The following is a 16,260-nucleotide window of genomic DNA, read 5'->3' on the forward strand; positions in this document are numbered from 1 at the left end:
ATAGTGTGCCACCTATAAGCAACTGATTATAGGCACAGATTGAAAGTGAAAGTATGGAAAATGAATTTCCAATCACATAGAATTGAAAACCAATCAGGAGTTGCTACATTTATACTTGAAAAAATAGGCTTTAAGACAAAAGTAGTATGAAGAGACAAGGAAGCCACCATATAATGATCAAGGAATCAATTCACAGAGAAGAAATGCCAATTATAAATCAATATGGACCTAATATTGGAACACCTAATTTTACAAGCCAAACACTATTACACCTAAAGGGAGAGATAAGTTCCAATACAATAATATTGGGAGATTTCAATACTCCACTCTCACCAGAAAAAGAAGAAATCAACAAAGAAACATCAGTGTTAAACTACACTACATCTACAGAACATGTTGTCCAAAAGCTGTACAATATACATTCTTTTCATTAGCACATGGAACTTTCTTTAGAATGGACCGTATATTAAGCCACAAATCAAGTCTTAATAAATTTTAAAAAATTATAAACATGTCCTATATCTTTTCTGATCACAATAGAATGAAACTAGAAATCAACAGCAAGAGAAACTTGAGAAAGTTATATTAATATGTGAAGACTGACCAACACAATTTTGAATGACAGTGAGTCACTGAGGAAATCATAATGGGAGATTAAAACTTCCTTAAAACAAATGAAAATGGAAACAAAACATATCAAAACCTGCGAAATACAGAAAAAAAAACAGTATTAAAAAAGAGAAAAGTTTATAGCAATGAATGCTACATTTAAAGAAAGAAAAAGAAAAAAAAGGGTCTTAGATTAAAAAAAAATCCTAGCATCTCAAGGTTTTAGAAAATCAAGAATAAATTAGTAAAAGGAAAGAAAATAAAATTACTAAATGGAAATAAATTATAAAGATCAGAACAGAAATAAATAGAGTCTAAAAGTGATACAAAAGAACAATGAAATAAAGAGTTGGCTCTTTAGAAAAAGAAGCAAAACTGACAAATCTTTAGTCAGGCGAGAGAGACAGAGAGAAAGAGAGAGAGAGAGAGAGAGAGAGAGAGAGAGAGGGAAAGGAGAAGGAGAGGACTCAAATAGATAAAATTAAAGAAAAAGGAGACATAACTACTAATATCACAGAAATTCAAAGGATATTTGGGAATCATTTTTAAAAAAACTTTATGTAACAAGTTGGAAAATCTGGAAGAACTTGACAAATTTCTGGAGACATGTGACCTAGCATAATTAAATTAAGAGGATTTAAACAAAACCTGAATAGACAAATGAAAGCAATGACACTGAATTAGTAACAAAAAAGTCTCCCAATTAAAAAAAAAGCCCAGGATTAGATGGTGTCACTGCTGAATTTCTCAAACATTTAAAGAAGAACTAGCACCAATATTTTCTAAACTATTCATGACTCCTATTCAAAATAATGCTAGAAAATTTTAGGTAGAACAATTAGGCAAGAAAACAAAATAAAAGGCATCCAAATAGCAAAGAAAGAAGTCAAAAGTATCCCTGTTTATAAATGATATGATTCTACACACACACACACACACACACACACACACACACACACACACACACAGATTTCACCAACAGCCTCTTAGAACTAATATGTGAATTCAGTAAAGTAGCAGAACAGAAAATCAATATGCAAAATGAGTATCTTTTTTATATGCTAATAATTTTCTGAGAAAGAAATAGTAAAAGGAATTCCATTCACAATAACCACAAAAATAAAATAAAATATACAGGAATAAACTTAACTGAGAAAGTGAAAACTACAGTAAATATTACAAAATACTGGAGAAAGAAATTGAAAGACACTAAAAGGTAGAAAAACCTCCTGTGTTTATAGATTGGGAAAATTAATATTGTTAAATTGGCTATATTACAAAAAGCAATCTGCAGATTCAGTGCAATCCTGGTGAAAACACCAATGACATTCTACAGAGAACTAGAAAAAAATCCTAACACAGAACTAGAAAAAAATCCTAAAATTCATATGGAATCACAAAAGACTCCAAAGAGTCAAAGCAATCTTGAGCAAAAAGAGCAAAGCAAGAGGCATCATAATACCTGATTTCAAGACATACTACAGAGCCATAGTAATAAAACCAGCATGGTATTGGCATAAAAATGAACACATAGACTGAAGGAACAGAATAGAGAACTCAGAACAAATCCACACAACTACATCCAACTGATTCTCAACAAAGCTGACAAAAAACTTTCCACAGGACAAAAAACAATCTCTTCAACAAATGGTGCTGGATATCCACATACAGAAGATCAAAACCTGACCTTATATATCTCACCCTGTAAAAATGGCAATTAAAAATGGATCAAGAACCTTAATATAAGACCTTAAACTAATTAAGAAAAACGTAAGGGAAACACTTCAAAATGTTGGCACAAATAATAATTTTTTGAGAGGATTTCAGAAGTAGAGAAAACAAAAGCAAAAATCAGAGATATACTTCAGTGGTATAATGGTGGCCTCGCATGTGAGAGAGGCCCTGAGTTCAATTCCTAGTCCTGAAACATACAAACAAAAGTATTAAAATGGTCAAATGATCTGACTAGATACTTCTCAAAAGAAGTAAGATGAATGGCCAATAAATATGTGAAAAAGGTTCAATATCATAAGCAATCAGGGAAATGCAAATCGAAACTATAGCAAGGTACCAGCACACTCCAATTAATTTTTTTTAAATTTCAGCAAGGATGTGGAGTTTAAAAAAAAAATGCTTGTACACTGTTGGTGAGAATTTAAATTAGTGCAATACTATGGAAGTCACATGTAGATTCTTTTAAAACTACAAATAGACCTACCACATAATGCAGCTATCATACCTGGGTATATACTTGAAGGAAAGGAAGTCAGCCTAGAAAAGAGACATGCCCATATTTGCTGGGCTCAATTCACAACAGCTAATAATCAGCCTAGGTGCCTACCAACAGATATAAAACTCATATATACAAAATGGTGTATTGTTCAGCCATAAAGAAGAATGAAATCCTCTCATTTGCAGCAAAATGGATGGAACTTGAGGACATATCAAGAAAGTAAATCAGAACCAGAAAGACAAGTATCACAAAAGACATGCTCTTTCGTGAAAATGGAAACTGAAAACAAAAATTACCTAAAAGAAAGAGAGGGGTTACTGTGAAATGGGAAGAACACCTGTAGGGTATAAGGAATGAGAATAGAAAAAAGGTGGATTGACAGGATCAAAGCATGATGTAAAGGCATGGATGTAAATATCACAATGAATCCCACTAATTTGTACAATTAATGTTTGTTGATAATAATAATTAATACAAAGAAAAAAGCCACTATGAAAAAGCTACCTAGTATATGATTCAAGCTATATTACATCCTTCAAAAGACAAAATTGTGGCAATAATAAAAAGATCAGTGGTTGCTAGGAGTTGCTGTGAGGAGAGGGATGAATAAGCAGAAGAAAAAGAATTTTTATAGCAGTGAAAATTCTCTGTATGATATTATAATGGTAGATATATGCTTTATACATTTGTTCCACCCACAGGGTGTGTATTACCAAAGGTAAATGCTAAACTATGATATGTTCATGCAGATTCACCAATTTAGAAAAATGTCCCACTCTGGTGGAGTATGGTAATCATGGGAAGGCTATGCAGGTGTAGGGACATGGGTATGTATTAGCTTTCAATTGCTGTAATAAGTATCTGTGATAAATCAACTAAAAAAAAAAAAGAAGAAGAAGAAATGCTTGCTTTGGCTCATAGTTTCCGAGGTCCCAGTCTTAGTGGTCCTATTGCGTTGGGCCTGTGGCAAGGCAGCATATTAAGGCAGGAGCATTTGGCTGAGGAAGTCACTCATGGTGGCTGGGAAGCAAAAAGGAGCCGAAGGGGTCAGGTTCCCAATACTTCCTCTTCAAGGTCACACTTCAATGATCTAACTTCCTCCAACTAGGCCCCACCTCTTAAAGGTCCTACCACTTCCCAATAGTGCCATTGACTTTATGCATGCTCCTTTGGGAGATGCTTTAGTTCCAAACTGTAGCAGGGAATATAGAAAATCTCTGGACCCTTCCTCTCAATTTCACTGTCATCCTAAAACTACATTTAAAAGGAATTTATTAAGGCAAGTTGTCACATTTCCAAATAACCAATGGATCAGAGGAAAACAATCATGAGGAAAATTAGCTAATACTTCCAGATGAGTCAAAATAAATATACAGTGTAACAAAACTTTGGGATATAGCTAAGAGGAGTGTTAGAGGGAAGTTTATTGCCACCAGTGCCTGTAGTGGAAAAAGAAAAAGAATCTAAACCAATAACCCAACTCCCCACGTCAAAATGATGGAGAAACAAGAACAAACTAAACCCAAAGAAAGTAAAAAGAAAGACAATAATAAAGATTAGTGTATAAACTAATAAAATAGAGAATAGAAAAACAACAGATAAAACAAAAACAAAAGTGTTTCATTGAAAAGATCAATAAAATTGATAAACTCCTAGCTAGACAGATGAAGAAAAATAAAGGGAAGACTTAAATTACTAAAACCAAGAATGAAAGCTGGATCCTGTTTACTGACCCCACAGAAATAAATAGTAGAATAAAGAAATGTTACAAACAACTCTAAAACAACAAATTTAAATGAAAGAGACAAATTCCGAGAATTAGTGAAATTGACTTCTGAAGAAATAGAAAATCTGATTAGACATATAATAAGTAAAGAGATTAAATAACTCATTTTAAAGCTTCCAATAAGAAAAGTCCTGGGCAAGATATTTCAATGACGAAAGACAATACACATTAAAAAAAAACTAATACAAATTATTCACAAATGTTTCCAAAATATAGAAGAGGAGGAAACACTTCACATTCATACCATGAGTACAGAATCACCTTGATAACAAAACCAAAGATATTGCAAGAAAGAAATTGTAGACTGATATCCCCTATGAGTATAGATATGTAAATCCTCAACAAAATACAAAGAAATCAAATCCAACAACATATAGAAGTGTTGTGCAGTATACCAAAGTGAGAATTATTTCAGGAAAATAGATTAATAGAATATATAAAAATTAATTATTGTGATAAACCATAAAAGTAAAGGACAAAACCCCATGATCTTATCAATAATGGGTGAAAAAAAGAATTTAAAATTTTAATATTGTTTCATAATAAAATTACCTAACAAATTTGTGATACAATGAAAATTCCTCATTCCAGTGAAGGGAGTTTATTAAAAAAATAGATAACATCATTCATAATAATTTTGTAATTATGAAATAGCAAAAAAGCTTTCCTTCTAAGATAAGGAATAAGACAAGGTGTCAGCTCGTTCAGATGGTATGTCTATTCAGCATCGTACTAAAGGTTTCACTAAAGCAATAAGGTAAGAACAAAATAAATAGCATCCAGTTTGGGAAGGAAGAAAAGCAAAATATTTTTTGCACATAGCATATCATATTCTCTAGAGAAAGTTCTAATCACACTGTACTCAGTAAATTTGTGAAATTAAATAGTTAAATAAAAAACAAAAAAATTATTAAAAAGACAATCCTTGGAAGTACCTTTAAAATCCCATTAACACTGATAAAGGAATTCAATAGAGCAGCAGAATACCAGATTGACACATTAAAATAAATTGAATTTCAATATACTATCAATGAACAATCCAGACATGAAATTGCATAACAATTCCGTTTACAACAGCATCAAAAAATAATAAGACACATAGGTACAAATTTAACAAAAGAAGTGCAGGTGTGTATACTGAAAACTATGAAATGTTGAAATAAATAATAAATTAATTAATTGTTGAAGGTCTAAATAAAAAGAAAAACATGCTCGTACTTCAGAAGATATTGTTCAAATGGTAACACTCCCCAAATTCATCGACATTTCACCTCAATATCTCTATATCTAAAAATTAAGAAGCAGCACAATGTATATTGTTCTGTATGTGTTATTTATATTTTCATAAAGCCTTGGCTTCCCATGGAGCAGGCAGGGGCAGGAGTGGACATTCTGAGGTCCCATTCCAGCAGCCTGTAAGACAAAGCAAGTCTGTATTCATAGATTCAGGCCAGAGTCACTAAACAAAAACTGACAAATAAGCTCTGTGCAGACTCCTGTGGCTTCCCATTGCTTTGAATTTCCAGATAATATGACTAAGAATGATTAAAATAGGAGCAAGTGAAGCAGAGAAGGAGGCCAGCTGATTTAATTCCAGTGGAGGCATTTCAGCTTCTTCAGGGCTACCTGTATGCCTTCTAGAGCTAGGACTCTCCCTCCATCTCTCCAGACCTCCTTCTCCTGACCCCATGACTGCTTGTTCACAGGCAGAGCAGACCTAGTAGACGAGATAGGCTTTACTTAAGGATGAGCCTGCTTACTCATAGAAACAGAAAAGGTGGAGAGAGCCGGAGGGAAGGTCAAGAGGTATCTGAAGGAGTCTCTGCTGGTTCTTCAATCAGATACCAGAGAGCAGGAGGCATACTTTGGGGAAGGGTGACAATGAATTAATTCTTCTTTGGCCTTGATCTACATTTAGATTAGTCTGAGTTTGAGGTTCAGATCACAAAATGGGAATGCTTTTGTTGAACAGGTTCCATAGGAAATGGGGAAATGTCTTTGTGCAGTCCTTTCCATCTTTCGGTGGGAAATCCAGGGGCTCTAGGGCTGCTTGGTTCTTCTTTGTCTGCCCTTCTACTGGGCTCATCTTTCTAAACTGAATGAATTGTAAACTCTCACTGCTTAATTGCTTTCAGAGATGGACCCCTGCATAGGTGGGAATGGATGTGCTCACATGTGTCAGAGTGAGAATGGCGTGGCCAGGTGTGCCTGCCACCCAGGGTACCAGCTGTCTGAAGACAAAAAGGCCTGTGCAGGTAGGAAGCGGAAGCTGATGGCTTAATTGTGTAATTGTTTGAAATTTTGTGGTAGCTCAGTTTTGAATAGGCAGAACAGCTAGGAGCAAAGGTGTTTTCATTTCTGAGTAAAAGGGAACATTTAAATTCTTATTTGATCACTCTGAAAGGTATTTTTATAATGCTATAAAACTAAGTGAAATTCTTAGTTACAATTAAGAAAAAAGACCTTGTGTAGCTTCAGAATTAATGCTTTTTGTTTTCTGGGTTTTTTTTTTATTCTGAAATGACTTCTAGAATTAATATTTCAAAACCTTTCATAACCACACAGGGAGATTTTTATTATAGACTGCAGAAGGTGGGGATAACCTTTGAAAAGCAAGTGTGTGCAAATGAATGTTCTCAGAAGGTAGGAATAATTAAAATTAAAAAGAAAGAAACTCTGTAAATACAAGGTTACACATTTCTGTTTCTCAGAAATAGCAAAACAGTCATACTTCAATTCAAAGATGAAAGTGATAAATTATTCCATGACCAGGACTGATAAAGGAAATCATTCCTGTGGGACAGTCTTTGTTTTAATAACTTCTGAGAAATCGCAGAATCCTTCATTTTTATCATGACATTTTCGTGTAATGAGAAACAGCTTATTTAGATTAATTAGGAAAATACAAAAATGTTTCCTGACTTACAGAACTGATAAACATTTTGTGAAATTGAAAAAATAATTAGACATAGAAATTAGTGTTAAGTTTGTTTTATTCCTTCAAGCCAAAACTAAGATAAAATGTTTTTATGGATTCGGTTAGCCTACTATTCTAAGGAAAACATTTTGCTTTAGACTTCTCTTTCCACAGATCTGCACCTGGAACAGAATAGGGTCTTATTAAATAGTTGAAAATTGATGAATATGAATAGGCAGGCAGACAGATTCATACATATACACATACATACATTCATACATACATACATCTCTACCATCTTTCTCAACCTTTTAAGACCTGATACATTATAACCATAAAATATATCCCTAAAACTACTTCCTATTTGTATTTTTATGAACATATTAAAAGAATGAGTATTCCTCTTCTGTGCCCTGGTTTTAGACATGTAGGACAGTGGAAAGAGGAAATACTACTAAAAAATAATTATGATGAGACCTGACATTTTAAGAGGAAGAAGCAGAAATTGTGGGCGCCTCAAAACTGAAGTCACACTGAATAGAATTAATGGTCAACACCAAGAGAGAAGGTTCCAGAGTTCACATGGCCTGCCTGTAACATTCCCTTGCACAACATAAACCATGGATTGCTACATATAAAAGCCCCAAACCTGCCTTGCCAGCGGCCACACATATTGTCTAATTTAAACCAGAGCAGTGCTGTTTTTGATTAACAGAGTGTGATATATATTCCTAAAGGCAAATTTTAATAACTAACTTCTACCTGTATTATTGAGGGACCTATTTTTTTTCTTTTGTTTTTTTAATTAATAGAAAATTGTAGGTTCTACTAGCTAGAAGTGTTTATGAGCACATAAGACCAACAGCAGAAGTAAGGGAGAGTTGTTTTTTATAAATGCCCTCTTCATACTAAGAATATGGAGTCCATATGGTATTTGACCCTTCATTGTATGCTAGGGGATAAATGGAGGGGGAAGGTTAGTTTATTTTTATAGTTTACAAAGAAGTCTTAATTAGAGCTGCTAAGACATGGCTATTGTCTCTCTCTCTACAGATATAAATGAATGCACCGAAGGGCTTGCTCACTGTGGTCATCGCTGTGTGAACTCAGTGGGGTCCTTCACTTGTGCCTGCGACCCTGGCTTTGAGCTGGGAGCTGATGGACATCAGTGTTACAGTAAGTGGCCACAACTGCTGCTCAGGAAATAAGTATGTTTGACTGGTACTAAATAAATGCAGTAAACAGAAGAACAACACTGCATATCTTGCCAAAGCAGAATCTCCTGAGAATTTCCCCCTGTTTACTTATATAAGAAGTCCATCTCCCTCCATTTTACCGATAAAGAAAGAGGGGCTCAGAGTCAGAAGAAAATGGTTAGTGTAATGATCTGCCATGTGGGCAAGCAAGAACTAAGTCCTCGGGGTTTCTGATTTGGGATTCTTGGGCTTGAGAGCTCTTCTTTGTGAAGTAGTGCCTTTCTTTATCACTGCTGCCATGCGTTATTTATTAATCACTACAAAACTCAATGTAAAACTGAAGGCAAAGGAACTAGAAGGAGTGAAGGAACCATCCTGCAGGAGATATGCTAGGCTGCAATATCATGCTCGACTCAGTGGGGGCCCAGGTGCATGTCTTCCACACTGGCTTTTGTCCTCCTTCCCCCATCTCCACTCAGCTTGCTTTTTAAGCAGCTCATCCTACTTTCCCGTCTTTCTCACTCTTCCCTCTACCTCTTCTCTTCAAATAAATCTGATCCATGTCCTCTGACCTTAACTTGATCCTTATCTAGGTCCAGTTACACAATTTAATATGCCCCTTATTAGGAATATGTTGCCGTGTTAGTGGGCTGAGCTCACCGTGGTAGTTGCTGTTTGTTGGAAACCGTGGTTTCCCTACTGGTTTTCATCTATGGATGAACACATTTCCTATTTCACTTAGCTTAGAACTAGCTGATACAAATTCCTCAAGTTTTCTTCCTCAGTATTTCCCATCCTTATTCATCCCTACTTTTCCCCACCCTCTTTTTCAAATGACAGATGTTTTTCTCTTGTTTATGACAGATTTCTTCATCTCTACCTCTTAGGTGGTCTTCGTCCATGGACAATAAAATTTTCCATATTCTGATCCTACCTTCTCTGAATGCCCTCTTCCCTGCTTTCTCTAGTTCATATCTTTACCCTAGCAGGTAAGTTTTGCTGTGTTCAAAGCATAGCCATGCTAACTGGTTTTGTTTTAAATTTCATGCTGTAACACTCAAGTTGATTAAGCAGCATGGCAGGACCCACATATAATGCCAGATTATATCACTTTCACCCTCTTTGCTCTTCCAAATCTTTTTTTGACTATCTTTCCATACTTTTGCCTTTATCCCATCTTATCTCTGACCTCATCCAAAAATGTAGGCAATCTATCCTGCCAACAATCTCCTAGTCTTTGCTAGAATCACATGGGGAAGCCTTCACTCCTATTAGTATGAAAGAGTTGGCCCTATTTCTATCAAAAGCCATCTTATTTGGATTCCATTATCTCTTAACATCGCCATAGCTTTGCTTTTGCAATTATCTCCCTCTTTTCTGAATAGTCATTTCTGCCTTCTGGGATGTTCTCATTAACATAGAAACATGGTCAAGTGCTTTCTGTCTTGAAAGTATGTTCACATGGGCCCACATCCCAATAGAACTTTCACAGCAAAATTTTTGATGACCATGATCAGTGTCTCTCTTTTCTCATCTTACAGTCCATACTAATCAGGACTCCATCTCCACCCCTCCATGGTCAGGCAAGACCTCCATGTTGCCAGATTAAATGGCAGTTTCTCTGGTTTTATACTCCTTTGCCTCTCAGCATCTTTCAACACAGTGGACTACCTTCAGTCTTCTTAAATTTCTCATTTCCTTTCTGCAGTAATATACTTTCCTCTCCATCTGTGTTCTATTTCAATGTCAAATATTTCCAACGTCTCTCTTGTTTAAACTACATGTGAATATAATTAACTATATACTCAATGTCTTCATTTCTATGACTTCTAAAACCAAAATTGACAGAGCCAAAACCAAACTGCTGCTTATAAGTCTACATCCCAGAGATGTTCTTCTCTGTTTTTCCCCATCTTTGTAAACTATCCATTCAACACTAGAGCCCAAAACCCAATAACCCAAAATCAGCAAGTGACAGAACTTGGGTTTGAAAGAGGGTCTTTCAGTGCTATATATACTACCCTTTCAACTTCATCATCTGTTTATATATATATTACATGTCTCTTTATTGTTGTTAACCAAGAAGAGGCATTGATATGGTGATTAATAGAATATGTATTTTAGCATTTTTAACTGAGCTCCCTCCTGAAGAGATATTATTAAGGTCACTGAATTCATTAGTCTCCTCTGCATAAAATTCTGCAGTTCTTGGTTTGCCAGTGTGGCCTTCAAGTCTTCTGGTATATTTCTACTGTTTGTAGACTGAAGTTTTTGCTAAGGTGATATTTGCCTTTTAAAGAACAAACTAAATAAGATGGCAAGGACAAACTGACTACTGATTAAGATACAATTTCTAAAGTCAGTCTTTTCCTGAATACCCTAAGGAATCCTTTCAGGAAGAGAAAAATGTTGATGGGTTTTCCTTTATTTTTAATATTTGGTTTTTTAAATATAGACACAGTTTAAGGGGATGAATACATTTACGAATGTATGAAATAAAACTTTCGTAGTCTGAGTGGTGTGTTTTCAGTTATCATGAAAGAGGGGATAATTATTGGTAATGATTTATGAATAATAGACATTCTGTAGAATTTAGTTGGGAAAGTAATTTTCCCTATAGTTGAATACATTTAATAGAAATATATTTTAATTTTTATTTCCCTTATGTGACTATTTGGCTAAGTTCTTTCTGAAGTCATCACCAGACCTCAGTATTTACTCACATATAAAGCTTTCTTGGTGAAAACTTGTATTATGAGGTGTTTCAAAACCTATAGGCAGAGTAAATCTTTCCAGAGCATAGTAATATTTAATAATGAATTATTGCCCATCATCTCTAACAAGTGTATTTTAGGGGACTTAGTTTACCTTTTGCCTAGAATACAGTGCTTTATATTGATGTAATTTCTTGAGAGAGGGTCTCAAAACATTTTATAGTATAACCATTGAATCCTCACACTGAGCTATGAAGTACCTCTCACTGATTTCCGATTAGAAATTGGAAAGTTCCAGACATAGCATGGTTAGACAAGCCTTCCTTCAAAAAAAATGCATAATACAGTTTAAATTGAGTTTTATGAATACTTATTACAAATAATGTATTTTCTACCTATGGTAATCTGTGAGGATCATTTTTAGTATGACTTTTTAAAAAATAGTATGACATTAAGCCATATTTGTCATCTGGATCAAGAACTCAAAATGTCAATTACTTTTAGTAGGCCGCTATAGATATGAGTTTGAACTTGTTTTAATCATATTGATACATATATACACATATATACATATACATCTATGCACATATACACATATATGTATAAAGCAGGTTATTCATGTGCATATATATACAAATGCACATGCATAATCATATGTATACATATATACACATGTATGTGTGTGTGTGCATAAATATGTACCCATATATATTTTTTGTTCAGCAATGAGGATTAGACCCAGGGATGATTGACTACAAAGCCACATCTCTAGATCTTTATATTTTTTATCTTGAGACAAAATATCACTAAGTTACCAAGGCAGCAATCCTCCTGCCTTAGCTTCCCAATTAGCTGGAATTACTGGTGTGCATCTCCATGCCTGGCTTAGTCCCAGATTTTTTTTAAAAGAGGTTACTATACTATCATTAATTTGTACTAGATTACCATCAGTAGACATAGAACTGTACTGATGCAATATCACAGGAAACCAGCAAGAATGAAATGATTCCACATACAATTCTTCAGATGGATACTTCTGATTTCCCTCCTGAAACTCTGATATATATTGGAAAATGTATTGTAGGTTCCAGTACTTTAAGTAGAATCTACTTCAGGCACCAGAACAAGACTAAATATAAATGTGTAAAGAAGGCTGAGTATGAGGAAATAAAGAGCTACGGGAACTGCGTTGAACTGGAGAGGGAATTCTGGTACTAAAGAGGACCCTTACTGCTTACTTCCTACTAAGTGTTTCCCAAAAGGAGCAAGCACTCTGTCAATGTGTCTGGATTCTCTGACTCAACTAACCAAGTGCTTTGTGAACACCCACCATGTGCCAGACACTGTTCTCAGCCTAGAGACACAATGATCAACAAGTCAGACATTCCCTTTGTTGAATGTAAAATTCATACAGAAGAGATAGAAAATGGAAGAGCTATCAAATAAATATGTTCTGTCACAACACATATTGATAATACAGGTTGTCTCTTTCTAATTCAAAAATTCAAACTCCCAAATGCTCCAAAATATGAAACTTTCTGAGCCCTGACATGATGGCACAGTGGAAAATTCCACACCTGACCCCATGTGGTGGGAGGCAATCAAAGCGCAGGTGCACTACAAATATTGCGTAAAATTACCTTCAGACCACACATATAAAGTGGCTAGGAAACAAATGATTTTCATGTTGAAACTTGTGTCTCATCTGCAAGAGATCTCATTATATATAAGTATATATTCTACAAGTTGAAAAAGTTAAAAATGGAAGACATTTCGGTCCCACACATTTCAGATAAGGGATATTCAGCCTGTTTGTAATGAAAAGAAGATCCAAGAAGCAAGAGCAGTGAGAACTAAAACTCTAAGGTAGGGCTGAGCTTCGTGGGTTCAGGAAATTGGTCAGAAGCCAGTCTGGGCTAGAAGTGGTGAATAAGGAGATAAATAAGCAATGAAATCAGAATGGTAGGCAGGGAGTGGGAGGAGGCACATCATACAAGGCCATTAAGCCAGGGCAAAAGTAAGCAAGAATTAAGACTTTATTCTAAATGGGATGAGAAGGCATTGGGATAGTTCTGAATAAACAGTAAGGTGCTATGATATTCATTTTTTTAAAAAATGTCCATGTGACTTTAGCCATAAAAAATAAAGAAATTATGTTGCTTGCAGAAAAATGGATGGACCCTTGGGTTTGGGGCTTCCGGAACGAGGTGAATGGGAATGACTACTTCCAAAATGTGGAGATCTGTGGAAAAAGAGTTTTGGACAATGGGATGGGGTATATTTGGAAATCATGAGTTCTGTCTTCACTGGGTGAAGTTTGAGAGACCAAATAGATCTGAGAACTGGGCAGTTTCTGCCTGTATTCTAACTAGATAGAATAATCTAGAAGTTTATAAAAGGCAAGGCTGGGATAGTAGTAGTTAGGCCATAAGCAAGAATGGGATCACCTACAAAGTGAGGGCATCTGGAGCCATGGACAGAGAACTGAGGCTGGTGTCCTCTGCACCTAGCAACTAGAATATGACAGAGGGTCATGAAAGGCTGAAATGTCCAGGAAAGTATGATGAAAACCTGAAAAGTATGATTTCCTGAAAGGCAATCTAAGTAAAGGTAGAAGGAAGAACTTGGCCAAAGATATCAAGTACTGCTGGAAATCAGGCAGTGTGAGGTCCACTAGAGAAAGCTCTGGGATCCAGACAGGGTTATCTTCTCTCCAATTGGATCTTTTAAATTAGCAGATGGTAAAATTTTCTTTTTTATTATATAGTTCTATCCGTTTTACCACAGGCATAGATTTACATAACCACTGTTGCAATCAGAATTAAGTACATTTTCATCAATCCCAGAAAACTCCCTGTGCTATTTGTGGCTTGCTCTCTGTTCCCTACCCCTAACCTTTGGCAACCACACATCTGTTCTCCATCACTGGCTTTTTGTTTTTTTCAGTAATGTCAGATAAATGGAGTCACAAGGTATAGAACCTTTCATCCAGCATAAGGCCTTTGATAGTTAGATAAGTTGCTGCTCACCAAAGAGTTCTATTTGGGGGTGCGTAGTAGGCTATTATATAGATATACCATAGCTAGGTTATTATGCACCCCTTCAAGGACATTGAAGGTTTTTTTCAGTTTTTTTGGTAATTTATGAAGAAAACTGCTGTAAGTATTTTTATACAGTTTCTTGCATAAACATACCCCAGGACTAGAATTGCAAAGTAATAAGAGTATATTTAGGTTTATATGAAAGTGCAAGATTATTTTTTGGAATAACTGTAATATAGGTTATTAGCTTTTTAATTTATTTTTTTAAAATAGAAGACTTTTAATTTTTTAAGAAAAGGTAAACCAGGCTCTGTGGTGTATACCTGTAAACCCAGCATCTCAGGAAGCTAAGGAAGAGGATCCCAAGTTCAAATCTGACCTCTGCAACTTAGTGAAATTGAAAATAAAAAAGGCTGAGAATATGGCTCAGTAGTTAAGTGCCCTAGGTTCAATTTCTAGTTTAAAAAAAAAAAAGAAAGGAAGGAAGGGAGAGAGGGAGGGAAGGAGGGAAAGAAACTGTAAGCATTCAGAATTTTATGAAAATTTTCTCAATTTTTAAAACATCTTAGGGGTCAAATTCTTTCTCTCTGCAGGCCACTAGTTTTCAAACATTGACATAACCCAATCCCTATGTTAATAATTGGTAAAAGTTGAGAATGAGAGGTTAAAAAATAATTTGTTATTATTGCAGGGCCTTAAAGTGCCAGGTTTTTGTTTGTTTATTTGTTTTTTTGGTACCAGGGATTGAACTCAGGGGCACTGGGCCACTAAGTCACATCCCCAGCCCTATTTTGTATTTTATTTAGAGACAGGGTCCCTCTCACTGAGTTGCTTATCACCTCACCCTTGCTGAGGCTGGCTTTGAACTTGAGATCCTCCTACCTCAGCCTCCCCGACTGACTGCTAGGATTTCAGGTGTGCAAACTTCTTGCATACCCTGCAAATGCCAGGTCTTTCGACTTTGAATATTGTGTTCTTTCTACTTTCATACTGCCTCCCTTAGAACTATTAATACCTTTCAGTGAAATAGGTTGCCCCGCTACTGAAATCATTTTCTGTTAACACATATTGATACCAACCGTTACCAGTGATGAGTCCTGCTTCCCCATGTGTTTGAAGTTTGAACATTAGAGAAGCACGCTGAGTAAGCATATAAAGCAGGGTTTATTTTAAAAGGGGTAACATAGACTTCTCCCAGGAGGGAGAAGGGGGCCATAGCTGGTATCTTGGTATCCCAAGAAGTGAGGTGTTCTGCCCTTTTTATACGTCCTAAGCTTGCTTTGTTCTCCTGCCCCCTACCCCTTTCTCCTTCCTGTGTAGGCGACTAAGCCCAGGAATGCTGGGTGGGAGGGCCAAAAGGTGGGAAAGGTGGGCTGAAGGGGGAAGGGCAGGATGGAGTAGCCAAAGACACAGTAACAATCTTATAGCTCCCTGTAGGGAGGGGAAATCCTGGCAACAGTTTGGAGCAGGGGCAGGTTCTTGATAAGATCTCTCAGGGGACAGTCTTCAACTTCCCAGACTCACTCAAATTGGCTTCCTTGATCTGACCTGATTTACCTATCTACACTGACTGCCTGTCTAATTCTGGCTTCAATATGACATAGGAAAACCCTTCTGAAATGGAAGACTCTCCTTCTCATTAACTCTGTTTTCTTAATCCTTCCTGAACCTCATATCTCTCATCTGTAAACAAAAGTTTTAATGTTATATTTAAGTCTTAATTTGCATTGTATAACTATCCAAATAAATATAATAAATCATTTA

General features: G+C 35.7%; 1 protein-coding gene across 1 annotated transcript in view; it reads left to right on the forward strand.

The window, feature by feature from the left end:
* LOC113187260 (EGF-like and EMI domain-containing protein 1) overlaps nucleotides 1–16,260 on the forward strand; it is a 528,706-nt gene that overhangs the window by 488,031 nt on the left and 24,415 nt on the right. Inside the window, exons 7-8 of the mRNA XM_077795506.1 lie at nucleotides 6,764–6,883; nucleotides 8,599–8,721. Coding sequence (XP_077651632.1) covers nucleotides 6,764–6,883; nucleotides 8,599–8,721 — 243 coding nt within the window. The remainder of the gene's footprint in view (nucleotides 1–6,763; nucleotides 6,884–8,598; nucleotides 8,722–16,260) is intronic.

This window comes from Urocitellus parryii, chromosome 2 (assembly GCF_045843805.1).
Source record: "Urocitellus parryii isolate mUroPar1 chromosome 2, mUroPar1.hap1, whole genome shotgun sequence".
NCBI lineage: Eukaryota > Metazoa > Chordata > Mammalia > Rodentia > Sciuridae > Urocitellus > Urocitellus parryii.